This window comes from Rhamphochromis sp. 'chilingali', assembly GCF_963969265.1.
Source record: "Rhamphochromis sp. 'chilingali' genome assembly, chromosome: 14".
In the NCBI taxonomy this organism is placed as follows: Eukaryota; Metazoa; Chordata; class Actinopteri; order Cichliformes; family Cichlidae; genus Rhamphochromis; species Rhamphochromis sp. 'chilingali'.
The window spans coordinates 6,360,226-6,381,952 of record NC_137941.1 but is presented as its reverse complement, the minus strand read 5'-3'; the positions used below and the strand labels follow the sequence as shown (position 1 = coordinate 6,381,952).

The window sequence follows — 21,727 nt, the reverse complement described above, 5'->3', positions numbered from 1 at the left end:
TGGCTTTCTTCTTATAACATTGCAAAACAAAGCTGGAGTACAGTCGCTTTGATGGGTTTTACTCTGCATTATTTGACAACAATTCCAAAAAGCACCAACACCACAAACACGCTCGGGTAGCGGAAGTGAGGCCCGGCTGGCTGCAAACGTGCTTTTTTTCTGCTGTAGAATTTTGCATGTTAATATGGGAGTTTATGGGAATTGAGCAGTTTCTTGGAGCCAGCCTCAAACACACTGAAGGCCTGCAGTTTTTGGTACTCCTATATCTTCTTTGGTTTTCAGCTTCCAAGGTTGTCGGCTGGTTGTGACTTACTGGTAGGTTTGGGGCTTCTGGTATCTTTTTATTGGAGAAACTTGTCCAAAATGGGAATGTAGACTTCCACACTGATGTTTTTGTTCTCCAGGACTGAACGTCTTCACAACACTTCATCTTCTGGTCTCACATTATGGAAATCTCTGACAGTGATTAAACACAACTCTACACAGTAGCTTAACGCAAGAAAAAAAAGATGACACCACCTTGAGAGAAGAAATAAATTAAAATATGAATTGGACTTGTTCCATTGCAGATAGGTAAAATAGTTATACAGCTCCTCCAGCTGGCCTTTTGTGCATCATGTACAGTTTGTAAAATATTTGTATTAATTTATTTTTGGCTAAAAACCTCAGTGGGTATAATGGCTCGTTTTATGTTTTGCTGTCAAGAATTTGCCCGCAGTCTTCTTTCTTTCCATGTTTCTTGACTGGTAACTGGAGCCAGCAGTCTTTAGACTTCCCGAGGACCCTCACAGATTACTACTCTTTAAATAGAGGGGCTCCTTATAATACCCCCAAAAAGTGGAACATTTAATGACAGCTAATCTTTTCAATGACTCCATGCAATCAAGCTGGAGGCCTGGTATAATGGCCCTTTCTTGAATAGCATTGGTAGTTTCATAGTCAAGGAACATATTGAGAAAGGAGGGGGGTTTCATTTTCCCAGCCTCTTTTTGGGAGGTTTATTTTGGCATGCAACTTCAGGGTTTTTTTGATTACCAAATGACACCGTTCCCCATTTTCCAGGATGGCAACCTTATCAGTAGACCAGTAATACTTTGTATCAGGGGTATCCAATCAATGTCCTCAATGTACCCTTGCAGTGCACCATCTCACAAACATTGACTTGTTTTGGCTTTAAAGCAGCTTGATGATTATTGAACGTGGCTCCTCCAGGGGAACTGAGCCACATGTAGAGTCTTGAAAGATTTATTTACCTTTTGTTATCCCGGTGCCCTTACATGCACACGTTAGTTGGGATGGTTTGCCTCTTTTTAAGCCTTTATGCCCCTCGTACACCATTCGTGCCAGTTTTGCCCAAAGGTCAATAAAAAACACAGTTTCTGCTTTGTTATGCTTTCCCTGAAGGTATTCACTCAGTTCTTCTAGTTTCCGAGGGTTTGTATAAGATGCACATTTTGATTTTCTGATGTCACAACTTGACTGCGATCAGGATGGTTTGTTTTTGATCTCATTATTGCTGAACCTGCACCACTGAGTTGAAACTTTTTTTAAACATCTTTCAGATTGTTTGCACAGTAGATATGAGAGAAGACTGATGAGGTCATGTCTCAGGATTTGATTTCCAGGTCTTCTAAGTTTGCTTTGGACTTAGTTCTTGACTTTGACGCGTAATAGCCTTCGACAAGATGCCGTAGCTTTGAACCTCTGTGGCCACTTATTTCATCACTGATTCTTTTAAGATTTCCTCCAGATTTGGTGAACCAGCTCCTGATTAGATGAGGCCAGCATGGTGGTGTAGTGGTAAGCACTCCTGCCTTCCAGCAAGAAAGCTACTTTTAACCCGGCGGGTTGGATTGGGCCTTTCTGTATGGAGTTTGTGTTCTCTGAGGTGTGTCCAAAGTGTGTATCCTGCTTCTCATCCAGTGTCAGCTAGGATAGGCTCCAAGCGCACCATGAGCCTGTTTGGATAAGGAATTAAGAAAATGGATGGATGGATAAAGTTTATGACATTTAGACTTGAGCAAAGTCTAAATGTCACAAATGTTTGGTTCAAAAACAGTTTGAAAGATTCATCTTATCCCATCATTGCATTTTGAGTTTTTTTTAACATGATATATATGGAAAACATAAAAACAATGCAAACTTTATGTCACTTTATTCTCTGGGTAAGAAGGTAAATTATCCCGTTAAATCAATGTGAGATGTGAAAGCATTTTAGTGTCCACATGACTGAGCATCCATGTGAACACCATGCGAGGTATGTTCATGTGTGTGTGCCAGAAGTCCACGAGGAGGGCGGGAGGTTGTTTTCTTTTCCTTTTTTCTCCTTCTTTGTTATCAAGCCTCCATGTCTCTGTGGGGAATGTTTATAGAAAGCAGACCTGTTTCCTCGCTTTTACCAGAAACCTTCATATTGTTGTTTGCTTTTCATGACTGATTGGTGTCGAGTGGGGCTTATAGTACTGACCAGAAAGGCAGGAAACATCAGTGCCAGGTTCCTGATTTTTCACCAAGCTGCTTGGACTCACTTGAAGGCTGGAGAGCTAAAAGATGGGAGAAAGGCTTGTCTGGGCCTGAGTACAAATATGCCTTTAATCTTTTTTATAAAACATAAAATATAGTTTCTCAGCTTTGTGGAGTGTTTTTAAAGCTTGCCAGGAAGTATATAGGAGTGTAACTGCTAGACATCAGATTTTAATGGCCAGGATAGTTTTGCCCAACTTGTTCATGACCTGTTAATGGCAGTGGTGAGTTTGCTTTCTTATGCGTATTATTAATAGCTCTATTTAGGATATTAATATTTGTGCTGGAAACACAGTGCGGCAGTGATTAATGCTCAGCTGAGTCAAGTTATCCAGATCTTTGAATGGATCTGTGTTTTCTCTGCAGATTTTTTTGTTTCATACTGATCGAATGTCAGAAATGAGTGATTGTGCGCAAAGCAAAATGGAGCAAATAGAAATTCTTAAGTAATCCTATGTTTAACAGCTGATGTTTAACTGCTGATGAGTGCATGATGAACATCAGTTTTGTTAAAAAAAAAAAAAAAAACGGGACTTGAAGGAGAAGCAGATAAAGGAGGGAGATACTTTGGTGGGATTAAATGTGAAACCCAAACTCACCCATCCATCTGTTGTTAGAAAACAGCTAAATGTGTAGGCGTGCAGGTGACTTAGTGCTGCAGTTAAATGAACGATATCCTTCCCTTTGTGGGGTTTTTCTTTCCTTTTCTTTTTCATTGAGGTTATAACATAACAGCTGTGCACAGTTTGACTGCACAGGCTCGTCTCAGCTTGTCCAGTTTTCTCCCCTGACATCAACCTGTTGCTTTCCAAGATCTCGACGCTTCTCGTGCAAATGCAATCTAATGTTGAGATAACAGTTCCCCTCCAAAATACGCAAATATGAATAAAAAAAATGTTCTGTTGATTTTAATCACATCATGTGTTCGTAATCAGTAAACGGGGCATAATTGTAGAAATGGAAATTTAAAATGGAGCTATTATGCTTCTCCTTCTCTTCTCTTTTTGTATATACTATTACAATGGTGGATGCTTAAAATAAACATGGCCAAATGTGACCTTGCGAGTCCAAAGCTCAGGCTTCACACTGCTCTAACACCCTGTTTTGAACCATTTTGTCTATTCCTAGCTCTGTGTGATGTCATTGAGAGTGGGTATACCTAATAAGGTCATCTTACTGTAGGAACATTGCTCTGGCTGTGAACATAGAAGCTCCGCCCACTTGCTGTTTAAAGCTCAACATCAGGTGGGGGGCAGCCAATCAGGAGAAAGTTATCTTAAAGGGAGCAAAGGATGATTTGAGTGGCTCCACCAAAGCTCAGTGTAAGATAAATAAAGATTATTTTAAACTGTGAATCATGCAGAGCTACTGCTACTCTAAACTAGTAATAAAAATATGGAGGGTCTCATTCCCAGGGTGTCAAAAGATCTCATGGATACTAGAAAGGTCTCCTTTGGCATGAGTCACTGAGTTTAACGGAGAAATGCTTGTCATACTCTTTAGTTGTTGCATTTGGACACTTAGCTTTACGTTTAAATGCTCACCCACAGCATTTAAACGTAAACCAAGTGCCTTATGGTTCTCTGTTCACACCACTGATTTGTGCACAAGTCAAAGCTGAGCTGGCTTCAACATTTCTTCAGTGGCCCAGTCATGCGTGAAGCTCAACCAGTCATTTAGTTTCATGTTTAGGAACACGCAGATGCCAAGGGATGATGTGGACAAGCACTAGAGCAGCACTTGATAACTGACTGAGACTTTGAGTCTAGCTGCTCGTTCTTGCTGATTTTGTAAGTTTGTCACTCGTTCTGATAAACTAATTTGCTATTAACAAAGCAGCCAGTGAAAAGAATCAGAAGAATATGAGAAAATATGAGCTTCCAAACACAACACTAACCCCAGTCCTTGACTCGTGACTTACACCACCTCCATCTACACGTCCTCGTTCTGTGGCGTCCAATATGCTAGGTGTGTCAAACCACCGACGCCAGAAGATGCCACAAAATGGCAGTATGTGACACTCTGGGATGGGAATGCCTTAGTTTCAAAAGTCCAGCTATGCTTAAAATGTTTGTGAACTGCTTCTTTGAGCATATTTGATATTTACTGTTGCAGAAAAATGCATGTGCAGAGTTTGACACATTAAAAGTGTTTTAACATTCCTGCTCTGTGTTCACCTCAACTCTGAATGCAAGTCTTTTGTAATCAAATCATATTCCAGGATGCAAACATATATCATCATAAAGACTGAGACATGAATCAAAGAAATTAAAGGTTTTATTACCAAATGTTTATGAGACAAAAATTGTTATTCTGTATTAAGCATTCATTTCTGCTTTTATGACTTTGACCCATTATTTCTGTCTGTTCTGGCTTGTTCCATTTGTTTGCGTGTTTTAAGGGCCGTTCCTACAGTAACATCTCCTGCAAGTGAGCAGATGTCAAATGACGACATGTGGAAAAATGTCTTCATGTGAACATGTGTCACTGAGATATAAAATGGGGAGATGCTGAAAGACTTCTGACAGAAGCTGAAGTTTCTCTCTGCTCGCTGTCTTTCAGCAAAGCTTGGCAAAATGCCTTGCAAAGGTTTATCCATACTGTAAGCACAGCAGTGAAATTGGTATTGATCTTTGCATCTGACTGTGGGTGAGGGAGCAAACACAAGCACAATGCCCAAAATGTCAAAGGAAAAATGGCACAGAAGATGGCAAGCTTGCCAACTCACCAGAGGACATAAACCACCCTCTGAACCCTGATTCTTCATGGCTGCCTTCTTCTTAACCCCCTCTTCTCGTCCTCAGCCGCTTGGCCTGGTGCCAGAAAGTGAGAGCCATGCTAAATGTGTAAATCAGCGTGCTGGTAAATACCAGCTCTTAGCTGAAAGACCCTGGGAAGGGAACGTGACCCCCGCTGTAACTTTAGAACAAAAGAAACAAGCCGCAGCTTCTCCCCTCACCACGCTGTCAGCCCCGTCCAACAAAGACAGGGGTGAGAATGAGCAGGCTGAAGGCCACTTTGAGCTGCAGCCGTGGAGAAGAAGCATGGCAGGGACATGCAAAGGCTGTCTGATCCCTCCGGGGTTCAATTTGCTCCTACACAGGCAAAGAAACAAACTGTGTGCTCATTATGATGGTTTTTCGTTTCAAAAAATCTTTTGACATCTATCTGTATCTCTTTATCATCACTGTGGCAGTGAATAAAGTTAGCGTTAGCTAATCTTTGCTAGGTAGTGTGATGGACTTAGCTGTGGCTTTCTTTTATAGTGCACACATAGAGGATCAGAACTGAGATGAGATGTGTGGTTGACACCTACAGACCCAAAGTTAATCTTAATAGACTGACACAAACTAACTCAAGCCAGCAACGTGTTTTTTACCGAATGCTGTCGCACATGTTTTGCGTCTCACTATTTCTGAAGGGTTAGGGTTGGACACGAGCCTCTCAGAATTACCACTAACAATGCAGTCCAAACTTCTATTTCTAATTGCCAGTACACAAAAAGGTTTGCAAAAAGAAAGAAATACAAAGCTGAAATTCCTGAGGCGGCAATTGCACATGCAATTTTAAAATGGTTGCATAACCTCTTAATTGTAAAATGAGGTGGGTAATTTGTGGTGGAATGTTTTTATATTGGAAATTATGGACATGGTTGATTCACACCTCTGCAATTATTGCAAATCATGAGTGATCCAGAGTAATACTAGCCCAGGGATGGGCAATCTCAGTCCACGAGGGCCGGTGTCCTGCAGGTTTTAGATCTCACCTTGGGTCAACACACCTGAATCACATGATTAGTTCGTTACCAGGCCTCTGGAGAACTTCAGGACATGTTGAGGAGCTAATTTAGCCATTTAAATCTGCTGTGTTGGTTCGAGGACACATCTAAAACCTGCAGGGACACCAGCCCTCGTGGACTGAGATTGCCCACCCCTGTACTAGCCCCATGCAAACAGGGCTTTAGACTGTCTGTGAAGGTTCTCAGTCATCCAGGTCATCGTAGTCCAGACCTTCCCAAAGTGTGGGGCCCGCCCCCTAGGGGGGGCGCGGTATGAGAAGGGAAAAAAAAACAACGCTTGGACACTGCTAGCACGGGGCGCCTCCACAAACGCAAAGCAGGAGATGAACCATAGCTGAATATGTTTCCAAACCAACTTCATTGTTAGCAATGTTGAATATTATTACACAGGAAAAAAACAACTACATGTAAAATAATCACACCGTGACGCCTCTGCCTTTCTAAATAGAGGGACAATAACTGCATGTGTATGTGTAAGCGTGTAAAACCTGAAGATGGAGACAAAATACTGTTAATCTGACTATCTGCCATTTTTCAATTCATCTCATGTAAACAATAACGTGGCGCACAGCGTGACGTGAAAAAAGGCACATACCTTTTGACGTTGCGTGAAGAACTCTGTATTCCTCGTCAACACGTAAACGTAAAAAAGGAGTTTTAAAAAATCTCCGTGTTCAGTGATTTGAAACGCAGTTTACGTGTGGACGAAACAGCTGCGTCTTCAAAAATACCCGTGTAGGTGTGGACGCAGAGTTAGTAGTTTATTTTCTTACTAACTGTAATTTATTGCAGATTACTTGTATTTGCTTAATTGTTTACTAAATGTCTGAGGTGTGAAATAAGCCGCAATGGAGCAAAATATGGGTGTGTGTGGTTGGAGGACGTGGGTTAGGGTTACATTTTTCTTGTAAAACAAAGGGGGGCCTAGCAAAAAAAGTTTGGGAACCACTGTAGTCTAAGAAGCTTGGAAAGAAGCGTCTGGACTTCTTTAAGTTGCTTGAAGACGTTTCACCTCTCATCTGAGATGTTTCTTCAGTTCTTCAGTGATTAGGTAGAGGTTCATTAGGAGGTCCATTGTCCCTCTTGGGAGAACACTCCCACAGGGCTTAAATCTGGGACTCTTCACCATTTGACCCTAGAACTGACGAAGCGTCTCGGATGAGAGGTGAAACGTCTTCAAGCAACTTAAAGAAGTCCAGACGCTTTTATAGTAATACAAAGACGGATGATAAAAAGCCTTTCTAGAAAAGATGGATTTTTTTGTGCAAAAGTCCCCAATGTGGTGAATAATTAATTGATGTCCTAATTGTTTTTGCTATAAGATACTATACTGTATACACCCAAATACTGTATAGTACAGTATAATAATCCCAGACGTGTACTTAAATATGCTGACAAAAGAAAAACGGACACAACCGTGCGTACATGCCTCTTCATTCCTGAAGTGCTTCTCATTCTGTGACACATAAATCAGCAGCGCCGAGATGAGGACCAGTGTTTGGAGACAGCGGCTCAGTCGTGTACACGTCCTGCAGTCCAATCTGCCAATAAATCTGAGATTTTCCACAACTTTCCCTTGAGGGAAACAAAGAGGCCATAACTTTCACACAGACTGAGACAGACAAGAAAGAAAAATATGTGGATGTAAAGCAGCAGAAGTGTACATTAGGAAAAAAGAAAAATACATCGGGCAAAGAATGAGGTTTAGGGAATTCCTATTCAGCCCGCATAGATGCATCAGAATTCTAATAAAATAATGAATATGGATCAAGAAGGAGAAAAAAGCAAAGTGAAGAGGGCATAGTTGCTTGGACCAAAGCTCTCCCATCATTCCTTTGTGCTTTGATAATATCCCAATAAGTCCATACGAAGCCGCACTCTGGCACACTCGACCAGCACGGACACAGAAAAGCCTTCTGTTACTCGTTACGCCTCGCAAATTGAATTTGCACAGTGAATATTTTGGCCGGGACGTGCCAGATGCAAAGATCTGGATAAACATAAAAGCACACAGGGAAGCCGTGTGTTTATATGCCAGTGCAGAGAGCTGGAGAAAGTTTTCTAGCGCATGCCCTCCCACGCTCTTTTCCACGGTGGAGAGTGAGCTAACCTGCATGGAAATCGGTTTGCTGCTTGAAGTAAAGCTGGAACGTCCATCTCTGTGTTTGATTTTCTTCCGTGAAGGTTGAGATTTGTAGAAATAGGCATAGCGGTATTTGTTTACCCAAATAATGAATCGATTCATTTTTTCTCCGTGCCGCGCCGGTGGGTTCGTTGGTGGTGTCGTTGGTGGGGTCATTAACATATTCAGATCTGGGAGAATGACATCGGTTACATATCGTGTCAGTTTCTGGAGTGTGTCAGCGGCTAGCAGGAAGCTTACTGCATGTGAACGCCGTCATACGAGCCAGGGATATCTGACATGGACTTTTGTCTGCAGGAAATGGGCCCTTGTTTAATGCAGTTAACAGAAGCATGTATGGAATGCAACAACACAATTATCCTTTATTATATTACACTCATTTGAATACTGCCGATAGCATCAACACACACTCTCAGCAGGCTTCCTCCTCTCGCACCGCAGAGCCCGGACAAAGGCTTTGTGTAGGTTTTCATCTAAATTCAGACATTATTCAGAAGCCATGGTTACACTGGACCCATTGCATTTCGTTCTATGGGCTGTTTGCACGTTTGATTCTGGTCAACAATATACCTTATGTGTGGGTCTATAGTACTGAGGCTAGTGCTGTAATCTGAGCTTATTTTGCAGTAGTGTAAAATATCCTTTCATTTTCCATGGGGGTGTTTGGATACACTTACAGAAATCTGACTTCTTAAAGCATGAAATCTACAATGTACAGCTGAGGTTGACACAGCAGCTGTGGCTACTTCTGGCTTTTCTTCCAATAGATGCTGAAATATTCTATGTTTATATATATATATATATATATTTTTTTTTTGAGTGCGTGTCCCAACTTGTTTTTCTCTAAAAATGCATGTGGTCAGATGGAAAAACACACAAACTTGTCCATTTGTACAAAATGAAATAGCTGGTAATGGACAGACACAATGTTACTGATGGTTACACCCTCATGCAATAAAGAGGATATATGTTGTATCAAAAGACAGCTGAAGGTGCAGAGGGTATAGCAAACGTTTGTCTTGAAACTGTTTGTCTAGAACTGTCATTGCTGCTTTTAATAGAAGATAAGAATTTAGGTGTGAAAATCATGCTTCCTTAGTTTTTAACTAAAGAGTATTCTGTATCATAAATACAGTTTTGAGATTTTTAAAGTAACAAACCTGCTTTAAAGTATGTTGAAACATCAGTAACTTGTGATAAATTTGATTGTGTGCAGTTCTCTGCCTGCATTGGCATGTATGCATTAGGAGCCATGGTTCCCCCATGCAATATGAAAGCCACATAGATTTGATATTAGAGCAGTATTTCCATAGATGGCAATGATCATTGCAGCATTTACATAAATATATGTATCTGTAATTCAAAACACGTGCAGTATTTTGACAGGAAAAATGAGGAGAGGACCAAAATAAGAGTTTAATGTCTAGGTACCAAAGTTCTTTAGATATTTAATTCTGGACCAACATGGCGGACTCGACTGACGACTATCCTGAAACGTTTTAATGCTCACGCTTCTATTGAAAAGTAAATTAATGCACTTTTAGTTTTGCCCATGCAGACTTCTCGTGTTGGAAATATTTGTTTCATTCAGTGGTTTCCTGCTGTTTGATCTGCGGCTATCCCATTGCTAAGTGCTCACCTGCTTTTAGATAAATATTTGCTGTGGTTTCTGGTGGACCCTGACTCTGACTGCAACAGTACAATGGCACCAAGTCCCAGTGAAGCAGCTACATAGCACGAGGGAGAATGTGAGCTATTCTAATGTGGGCAGACTACCTACAGTCTCAATCTGAACTTCTAATCAGCGGTTACATTACAGTGGCGCCATTCGCTAATTTGTCATTGATATTGCATCAAACATAATTTAATTGCAAATAAAATGAATGAATTTTATTGGTCATGACAACTGAGTTGCAATAACTAAATAAATGTTTTGGCGCCTTCATGAACTTGCTCTTTATGTTCTGTTCTGCCATTTTGGCCGCTGTCTTCGAAATGACGCATTTAACGATTACATTTCCACTTATTCTGTACAGTGCATCGGATCTAATAACTGTTTATCTGATGGCTGATTCTTCGAATGAAATGTAGCCCAGTCAAAGTAGTGTTCATTGTTTTGGGGCTCACCAAACAAGACCCTTCATGGCTATTTCTGCTCCTTCCTGACAGAACAGTACAACCTTTAAGTCACATATCAGCACTAATGTTCTCCTCTCTGTTAATATCTTTCCCCCCCTTGTGTTTTACTTACTTTCTTATTTTCTTAATTTGCTAGTGTGCTTATCCTGCTGCATGACCCAGTTTGAGCTAAGCTTTAGCTGTCAGACAGAAGGCTTCACATTTGACTCTAGAATACTTAAGAGTACTTTGGTATACACAGCAGTATCAATTCAATAACTACAAAGCACCCAGGTATTCTGGCTTCAAAATAAGCCAAAATCATCACCCTTCCTTCATTGTGCTGACATTTGGTATGATGTGTTTGTCCTAATATGTTCTTTACATGCAACTTTGCAAACCTAAGCCATGCATCAGTCCATAAACTTTAGTATTTAAAATGCTAACTGAGCTCTTGGCTTGTTACGGTTTCTTACCTGGCACAAAGCTCGAGCTGACCTTGGGGTGAATTTGTTTGAATGTCCACTCCTGGGATTATTGTGGCATTGTATGCCTGCATGCCCCGGATCAGCAAACTGCCAAAACTCCTGCCTTCATAGAGTTGCTAACGCTTGCTGATGATCAGTTACTCAGGTGCGTTTGAATAGGAGCAACTGGCTGCTACTTGCTCTTGTGGAGGAAGCAAGTTTAGTTTAGTTTTTTAGCTTTTTTTAATTTTTTAGTTTTAGTTTTTCGCAGAACTGCCTCTCTGTCTATTGCATTTTCTTATTACTTTAGTAGAAGTTGAGCAGAGCTCTGGTGGGAATAACATAAGGTCACTGAAACTCCATGCACTAATAGACAAGTTTACCCCCACAGGCACACGAGAAGTAACAGCAGAGTAAGAAAGATGTCAATCAATCACTGTCTGCACATGCCCACACAGCCCTGAGAAGATTAGACAATATAAGTGAAAACACCTGTGTGTGCAGCTATGGGCCGTCGAGCGTAGCATATAGGCTTTTATTGCAAATTAACTTTAAAGAAATGGTAGGATGAAATGAAGCATGGATGTTTTAAACACACTGTTCTGTTTGGTATTACTTTAGCTATCTTTCTGAGCTTATAACAGATAATGAAAGGGCCTAAACATGGTTTACAGTCAAGATAAAAGCATGCTCTTGTTCAAGTATGCAGACTAGATATTGCAAAAACTTGATCACTTGAAATTCCGTGCATGTGAACACTCTGGGTGATGACTGACTGCAGGTGGATGAGCTGTCAACAGCATGGGGCAGGGGCAGGGACAGCGTCAGGTGAGAACACTGACCAGGCCCAAGGAGCCTGGGCCCCCGAAGGAACAGGGAGAGAAGAACGGTGTGCTGTTGAGCGCGAGTGATAAGGATGGGAGGGCTAGAATAACTTGTAACTGAGGTGGATTTAAGGCAGACGTAAATACTGTATCCTGTCATCTCCAGGCACACTTCACCATGTAAGACAAAATTCTCTAACCTCCTAGGACCTGGCGTCCACATATGTGGACAACACATTTTGGGTTATTTAGACCAAAATTCTCAATTTTGCTCTACAAGGGCCTGATATCCACTTACGAGGACATTATACCGCTACTGTTCTATCGAAATTTTAAACGAATATCCTAATATGTGGCTCTCGTTTTTCTTAGAAACAAAAATTAGGTAAAAAAAAAAATCTGGTAGTTCTATAGTTTTACGTTCATCAGGTCCCAATCAGCCCAAATATCAGAGAGAAATTAAAAATGCATGCCGTGGAAGAGTTCGGGTCTTAGGAGGTTAAAACAGACATAATCCATTCTAGCGGGTAATATATTAGGACGGTGGTGACTGTGACAGACAGCATGAAATCAGTGAAAAAAGTGTTGCTCTTACCTCATGTTTTACCTAATTGGAACAGACTGTATCACGGTCGAGATATTGCATTTCACAACTAACAAGCATTCATGGAAGGGTTCCATTGAAGTAGTAACAGCCACTGTGTTGGAGCCTGTCTTAAATTTAGGCACTGTCTTTTTGCATATCAGCTGCTTCCATTGCTAAAGGGACTAGAATCATGTAATCTGATTAAGGTCATTTCCTGTTTAGAGTTAACATTCCTGTATTCCAGATGGGGTAACAGCTATAAAAGAGACTGTAATGACCCAAGGTGACTCACACATCCTCAACCTTGTGAATCTAATCAGCCGTCCAACATCCCAGTGGCAGTTATCCAGTGACCCTTTTAAGTTTGGTTTTGAGAACTGGCAGATAGTAAAACATACTTTGTTTCAAAAGTACAGTGGGTTGTTTATACAAGTACATAGTGCTAGCTAATTTGGGTCTTTTTAATTCAAATTGTTAAGGCTGGGACTGGAAATTGGCCAATGAATCCGGTCACCCGATCTAATAAATATTTGATTATTTTGTATCCATATCCATATGAGTATACAGCCCAACAATAAGCAAGAAAATCCAGCGGTGGTTGAGCTCCAGCTGGGATTTTCATAACCACTAAATCATAGTGAGACTTCATCAATCGCACAAACTCTGGCACTGAACCTGCCAACATTTACACATAGTTTGAAGGGTCAAAAACAGTGAAGCGAAGTCTGCAATACATGACGCGAGCAATTCTTTGGCCAATATCCGCCCAACAACACTGCGCTAAGCTGCATGAAAGGCCTAATGAGACCGCACTTTTTCAAAGGCTGTTTTTTATTTTATTATTGCGGGCAGAGGAAGAATGTGCTACAGTAACACAAAGCAGACCCCGACATCGCAGAAATCCAGTCTTCAAGCAATGACTCGTTTAGTCTCGGATAAGGAGAGAGGTGGAGCGGTAGCAAAGATGAAAGGTGCTCTTAGAGGTTAACAGCAGTGATAACCTCGAGGCCTAATCGTTCAAAGCTAAAACGGACGGAGCATAGCAATGAAATTCGAATATAGGAAAAGAGCAATGACAAAGGCACTCTAGAATCATAAAGCTGCCCCGTGCTATCACCGGTCAGTCGGTTATGTATGAGATGAAGGTACTAACTGGTGAAAATCCAAATGAGAAATGTCAGAAGAATGATACGAAACACTAACCAAGGATGAGAAGACTGGCATGCACAGGAAGGAAACAACCACCACGTTGACATCCTGTTTGCATTCATGCTCATCAAGCGGGCATCTTTTTCTAGGCGCACATCATTCGAATCTTCTGCTAGAAGCCATTATCATTATACTCTTCCTGTTTATCAGCCTCATGCCCTCACGCTGAGCTCACAGAATGATTATGGAAACTGTTGGATGGTAATCGGATTAGTCCGAGCACTTGACAGATCATGAGTTCTGTTGGAGCGGTCCCACCGCTTTGTTCTTCTGTTTAATTTAATAAGGTCTTACGGTACGAGGGGTCGGACGTGAACATGTACAACAACAGTCTGTCGTTACCTTGTCTTTAAACTCAGTAGCTCCGAATCAGCACCTGCTAAACACTGTCCATACAGTTCTTGAATTATCAGCCTTATTTAAAGATGCATCCATTGTTTTTTGGCCATTTGGGGGTCACAAAAATACTTTTTTCAATTCAACATCATGCACAAAAGTTGCCATAAAGCCAAAACAGTGAGCTGAACGGAGTTAAAACAGTAAAGCAGAGGCGACTTTTAGATATTATTTTACATTAGTTTGTTTCCGAAGGGGATTCTTCCTTTTCTCTTTCTGGTAGCTCTAATTCTGTAGAAGCTTGTCCTTTGCTTGTTGTATATTCTACAGTGGAGATGGAGAAACACATGGGTGCTAACTTAAAGCATCTGGGGTTCATGTCGAAAATATGAAGCCATAAATTGTAATCTAAATATAGCTGCCAGTGTGCTTGTTGTTTACAGTGTTTCTCTAACTCCAAATTAGCATCCACATAACTCACTGCTTGTCTTTCTGTTTTCAGGTGTCCTCATCTTGTGTTCCAGCAACAAACTATGAGTTGGTAAGCAACAGTCTTTCTTTTCTTTTTTCTTTTTTGTGTTAGTAATTGCTTCCATGCTGTACTTATTACAGTGTCCGTCTTGGTGCAGAATTGTTGCAAATAAGGTTGGAAAGTAACATGCTCTATCAGCTACACTAACACTGCAGTCACTATAGCAGATAATGGTCCATTATCTGGAGGCCCCCAGAGACAAACTTGTGATTTGGGGCTATATAAATAAACCTGACATTGCTCGACTTAACCGTTGTTTGGCAGCTCATTTTCTGTTCTGATAAGGTTATAAAGGTTATAGCTTTTGGAATAAAAGTTTAAAAAAATCTTCTGGATAAGAAAGGTAAATAAAAAGCTGTGCTATTGAATCTGCTATATCATGATGACGACTTTTGGTCTTTGAAATAACACAGAGCAAATTGGGACGTATTCTGGGTATGAAAAGATTCTGCAAGAGCCATAAAATATTCGCTTGCTCGGTTGCCTTATATGGTATTGACATACGAGGCTGTGTTAGACTTGGATATGATTCGCTTGCTCGCTTCATCGAATGTTGTGTGTTTAAATGGTTTTGGGCGCTTGACAAACCAAAGCAAATATCCCCTGCACTTTTCTGTGCTCACACAGAAAATATTTCTTGAAATTGTCTTATTTTGTTTTTAAAAGCAGCAGTAATTAAGAAAGAACATGTTATTATCCTTGCAGTTGCCTTGGCACTAGATGCCTTCTCCATGAAGACATCTGTTTGAGATGTGCAGAGGCATGAGGCTAAGCTCTCTGGGCATTGTTAAAGGCATGTGTTTGAGTTCATTGCTTTCTGAAACACCTTTGGGATGCAGAGGGCATTATTTTACCACAAAAATAGACTTCACCGCTATCTGTTGGCCTCTATCAGTTTTCCCTCCACCTTTTTCATCTGACGCACTCCTGCAGCCATCACATGGACTAGGTTCAAGTTTCACCAATTTAGGTGTTTATCCAGAGTTTTAAGTAGTTTATTAGTAGTATAGTAGTATTTTAATAGTCAATGGTAAGGAAGAAAAAACAATTTATCCGCTAGACATATGTGTGTCATGTCAAAAATACACATATAAATAATATTGAAAAATTTTAAAAATATACCTTTTTTTAATGCATTTGTACAGTTGTGTAACAGACACTGTATTCATTATCATTCATGTTTTTCATACCCACATTTTTCAAGCAGTGTGGAGGACACTTTGTTAGTAATATTGAAATACAGATTAAAAAAATATTATAATATCTTAATTGGTTGTGTATTGCTGAAGAAAGCAGAGGCAAACAGTAACTGCAGGGCAAATCTCGACAGTCTATCTCTTGAGCTTGCCAAAAGGCGTCTCCCTCGAGGCTTTTATGCCTGCATTAAAGGTGCTGATTGCCTCCATAAATACGGACGGGCTGAGGTGTAAAACACTGGTTGACGTGTCTTTACTGTACTGCTGAGGAGAGAGGAAGAAACACAGAAGTGTTAAAGCTGAGGGAAACAATGGATTTCAACACAAACAATGGCACTTTTTTTTGATTTTCTAAAAATACAACTGCAGATACTGAAGAGGAAATAGGAAGCATGAAAAATAAACACAATGGTGGACACCTGCTTTTATGCACCTGAAGTTTTCCAAAGACTTGTGTTAATTTTTGTTGGTAAGCTTTGCTGTGTTTGGTTTTTAAAGTGCAGTATGTATTACAGAAATGAGTAAGTTATTGTGTTTGTGCGTCACCTCTCTGGTGTGTGACAGGAAACTGGATGGTGTGTGTGTGTGTGGACGTGAGAGTGTGCATGCCTGCGAGGCCTGAGGTGTGCTCTCAGTCAGCTCTCCTCAGCCCTTGTTTGGTGAATTCCTTTGCTCACAGCCAAAGGCAACGTGATTTACTGCCCTGCATCAGGTACACTCTGATTGACCATATATTAACTCAGTTGGAGAAAAATGCTGAAAAAAAAATAGAAAGGTTTTTGGTTTTTTTTAATCCAGACATTCCAGTAAGATTGACGAGCTACAACTGGAAGAAATTCAACTTTATTACCAGATGATCGCGCTCCTTATGTAATGAATCTCATGCAGCTGCTACTCGGCTACAGATGAAAATAAGCAGTGCTTAATGAGTTTACTATTTTATTTGAATTTGGATTTTTTTTTTTTCATTTTTATTCCTTACATGTCCAAAATAAAGTAAAATTTGGAAGCAACAAAATTGGTTCACAGCAAATGCATCTTGTTTTTGGCTTTTCATTAAACCACATCATCATGACTGCAATGAGGTGTTTAGTAGGTTCTGCGGGAGCTTTTGAAATCTTTGATCTTCCTCAGCAGGTGGAGTTGAAATTGCAGATGTTCGAAGCCTTTTTTTCAGAGCATTTGAAGTGGAGTTTATTATGTATAAAAACTCAATTTCAAGTCTTTTTTTTTTTTTTTTCTATTCTTGGATCCTGGCTGTCAACAAGAGTGCCTATCCATAATGCCCTTACTAGGTATGCAGAGGCCCTATTGTCCTGCTGTTCAAACCTTTTTTGAGGGGGAATGGCCAGTCAGAAGAAACTTCACTGAATGTCAGGGTGGCCTTTAAGTGTGAGGACCTAAAACCGGTTGGTTTTAAACAGTATAAAAGATGTGCGATGTAGCTACCCTGATGTCATGTACTGGTTTGTGAACTTCTCGCATAAAGTCTTAAGCTGACCGATTTCTCGTAATCAGGTTGGTGTTTTGAAATTGGATATAATGAGTGAAGGGGTCAGCTGACAGTCAAACCGCATGTTCATTGGCTAACAACCATCACATCCTGTATAATTCTCCTTTCAGACTCTAATAATGGCAATAATTCGCAAAATGAACGTAATCGTTTGTTGAATGTGACCCCAAAGTAGTGACTGAGCCTTAAAAAAATTATCAGGATAATGTCTACAAAGGTCAGGGCCGAGGGCTATTTTCACCATATTCTACAGGAGCGAAGTCATTTTGCAACTACAGCTATTGCCCCCTGGTGGTCATTTAATAGACTGCAGGTTTATGGCAATTCTGCGAATCCGAGGGCCCTATAAAGGCCCAGTATAAGATGGAAAAATGATTATTTTGAACTTTAAATGACGCAGACCTACTCTAGGAGATACCAAGAATAAAAGTAGGGAGCTGTACTGTAAATGAGCATAACTGATCCCTTTTGAAGGACCTGTTATCACAACAGCTGGGAGTAAAAGTTTGTTCTTGATACTGGTGGTGCTTTTGATTTAATCAAATATCATTAAAAAAAAGAGTGCAGACTTATCACCATTATTTAAGTGTTAAGAGAATCGACTTTTCTCATTGCTTAAGGTAAATCTGTCTCCATAGCAACTGGTTTAAGGGCACAGCACAAAGCTAGTCCAACAGTGTGCAGGGCACTGTGTGAACTAAGCTGGATAGATGCAGCTTTTAAATGTACTTATTTTTATTCTGGTCTCAATCAAACTGTGGATGATAAAGCCAGATGAACGGTTAGAGTAATAATTTAGTAGATATGAATAAAACTTAACAGCACCAGCATTAAGTCAATGATACTGTGAAATTGGTGCTTAGTGATTTTAGTATGTTGTAGCAATATACTGGTGACTACCTCTGGAGTGAATTTGAAATGATTCAGCCCACGGCTGGAAGGTAATGCCAACATTTACTGTAAGTGATGATGTGCGTTTCAGATATCTTCAACTGTTGAAGATGACAGCAACTGAGGGGTGCACAGTGTGCCGTAGAACATGCTGGGAGCATTCCTCAGATATTCCCTCATGTTGAGCTCATGTTGCCAGGAATCAGTTTTATTTTGCACAGCCCTTAGATGAGGGTACGTGGGCTGTCGTGGAGATGTTAGGTGTTCTCACCGGTGAGATAGGCTGCACATTTGTTCTCGCAAGTAAAGATATGCACACACTCAGAGAACCATAAACCACTAACACCTACGTCATCCACCATTTTTTTTAATATAGGTCTTGTGTAGTCAGGGAACAGGGCCAGGACATCGCTGAGTAATGAGTAACTGCAGGGCAAAGATGGTGTAGATGTGGTCCAATTAGTGCTGTGTTTAGAACCACACATATTTCCCCGATGTGCCCTGTGTTACGCTGTGTATACAAGCAGCAACCAGGGATCCGGTTACAAATTACAGAATGTTCGCAGAGCCCTGGGAAAGCAGGAACTAAAACATAAAATAGGCATGTTTAACATTGGACTGAGAGCCAACTAAAGCATAATGCATTGGTGTTTGAAGTGGATATTACATAAAGATGCTGTGTGAAAGATAGGACATCATGGTCAAGTTTTTCCTCTTCCGGCACTTTGGTTTAGACAGTAAGAAGAATTAGTTACATACTGCTCAGAGTGAATTCCCTAAGGAGATGGTTGTTTAAACAACTAGGAGAAAGTAACTTTCATGCTTTTTCTATCCAGTTCCATAGAATTCCAATCCAAATGCAGTGTGCATGTTCTAGAGATTCAGTTCTTTTTTGTGAACATATAACATTTTAAAGCTCATACAAGTTTGGTTGCTTTGCATCAAATTGCAAAGCAAAATGTATAATGCACCAAAAGTATATACCAGTATACTTGTAACTGATACACTGAAAATAACTGAGCCTTTTGGTTTACAATGGTGAATTACAATTGAACAGTGGCTTATAAATTGCAGTTTTATGAAGTCATCCCACAAACTTAGTAGCTGCAGTCCAAGTATTTCCAGTTCTGTTCACTCTGACCTGATTACCAGAATGGACTTTTTTTGCACGCTAAGCAGTTATTTATTTTTACCAGTGTTGGAAAACACAGTATGAAGACTGTCAGTTTAGATTATGGTCACTCAGTAACTGCAAGGTATAAGATGCCAATATATCCTTCAGAAAATCTATGGTTTTTTTTATGACTGCTTTAGTTTTGTTGCTATTAATAATCAGAATCAGAATCAGAATTCTTTATTAATCCCGAAGGAAATCAGCATGTTTGATGGCTAAAACCAAAATAGACCATCTTTACTTGAAAAATCCTGACAGTTATCCCTCAATAGTTTTACACAGACAATGCCATACTTAGTAGGGAGTCTGGTTGGGTGATTTGTGTTAACACAATAAGACTGCCACAGTTAGCTTCTCTTTACAAGCAGTCAGCATCGGTTTCCTTTTCCACTGACCATAGTCTTAACAATCTGTTTTTAGCCACGCCTACATCTTGTTCCCTCACATGTTGAGTAATAAATAATTTGGTGAGAACACAACTTTTTTCCTAGTGATGTTTTAATCTTTTCAGTAAGTGGAGTTGTAACAAAATGCCTAAATATCAGAATAAGCTGTATTAGCATGATAACATTCTACTATCATTCTATTATCTATTATTCAATTATCAAAGAAACATTCTAGGTAAGCATATTGTGGACACTTATTTGGGCAGCTACTTTGAAGAATGTATAAATTAACTTAAATTTCAGTGATCAACGGGATGTAAAAACTAAATCAGATAAAATCTGGTTATAAAGTTTGCTCACTTTACCTAAAAACAGACCTATCTGGGAGTGATGCTTCTAACCAACATCGTGTCTTTGACCTGGACCTCATGTCTTTTATACAGCAGCAATTTCTGTTGAAATAATAAAAGAAGTTTGATTTTTTTCACATAAAAATTACTGTGAAAAACACCACAATCACACAGGGCCACAAACTGGTCTGCAACCCCCTTGCAACTACATGCAGCTAGACAAGAATGTGTATTCCGATTGCTAATTGGTTAGGGAACTGATTCCAACAGTTGCAGTTTGCACCCTCTTTGTGCCCACTTGCCAATCACTTGGGGAATACACATTTTTCCCTAGCAACCAGAGGTCACCAATTGGTCTCTAAGCTTTTATGACTGGTACCTCAGAAGGTAAAAGCCTGCTTTGCATTAAATATATATTGTTTATCCACCAGTGACAGAGCAACATGATGATCTGGAAATCCGCTGCAACCTCAAGCACCTCCAGAGGGACACATCTGGCTTTCAGCTGTTAATTCTTCCTCTGTTCGTCACCACCTTGCTTCTGTCTCAGTCTCCTTTTTTTGTATAACTTAACATAATATAAATATCGTTTATAAGAGCTTTCTTTCTGCTGAACACAGCTGCCTCCTGTAGCTGAAAATGACGCTATGAGAGCGATGACTGAACCAAAATAGTACAGCTAAACAATGAGCTCAGAGTTGCTATAAATCTTAGTAAAGCAGAGCAGAGTCGTAGGTTCAGTTGATAACACATCACTATGAAAGACTTATTAAACATCGTTTTCACATTTTAATTTTATAATTTCTGTAATTTGCTGTCTAAACCAAATCCTTCATATTCTTTTGGAAAATAAATAAAAACCATATGTACTACAACATTTGAATCCTCATGAGACATGCTTACCAAAGAAACATATCATTGTTTTTATGGAATTTTTGCGCTCTTACCGTACTAGCACGTACTAGAGCACAAAAGAAGAAGCAGCTTGTTTAATAGGTGTGTCTTTGTTTGTGTCCATGACAGCGTGACTTATTAGACTCTCGTTGCACATACACGTTAGAAGTAAAAATAGTTGGCGGATGCTTTTGCATACTCCCCCCCCTCTCGCACATGTTAGAAAAGGCTTGTGGTTACATAACGGAGCGAGCGGCCAGGTCCGTATCAGTAGGAGCAGGGACAGGCGGGGGGTGAGGAAACAGAGCGATGTCAGGGGTGGTTTAGGGTCACGGCCGGCTCAAGGGTTTTTCCCACAGCAAGGACCGGCCGCTCTGTTTTACCCCGGGTCCTCAGGGATCCCTGGCATGTTAGGGCCTAACCCCAAAGGGGGAGGAACTGAGAACAAGCATACACACTCCAACCTTAACCCCAACCTTGGATGCACACAGGCCCTGCCTCCTCAGCAATGTGTTTACATTTCTGGGACGTGGCTATGTGAACGCTGCAGATGAAGGAGCATGGAGCATGAGAGAGGCACAGCTGTGTGTCTGTGTGTGTGTGCTGTTGTTGATGAAGTAGGAGAGCTTGGCTATAAGTCTGTATTACCGTTTTTAACTTTCAGCGGTGCCATGTTGTTGTTGTTTGTTGTATTTCGATTCTGTGCAATTCTCCTATGAACAAAAAATAAAAAATAACAGAAAATGACTCATTGCAGGTTGTTTTGCACCATCGTACAAATTTGGA

The 21,727-nt window shown here is 40.4% G+C and overlaps 1 protein-coding gene across 11 annotated transcripts in view; it reads left to right on the top strand.

The window, feature by feature from the left end:
* The window catches only part of tns1b (tensin 1b), a 195,444-nt gene that overhangs the window by 98,637 nt on the left and 75,080 nt on the right, over positions 1–21,727 (top strand). For all 11 annotated transcript variants that reach the window (XM_080904045.1, XM_080904036.1, XM_080904042.1 and 8 more), the window contains one exon: positions 14,508–14,546. In XM_080904045.1, the coding sequence (XP_080760171.1) occupies positions 14,508–14,546 (39 nt within the window). The remainder of the gene's footprint in view (positions 1–14,507; positions 14,547–21,727) is intronic.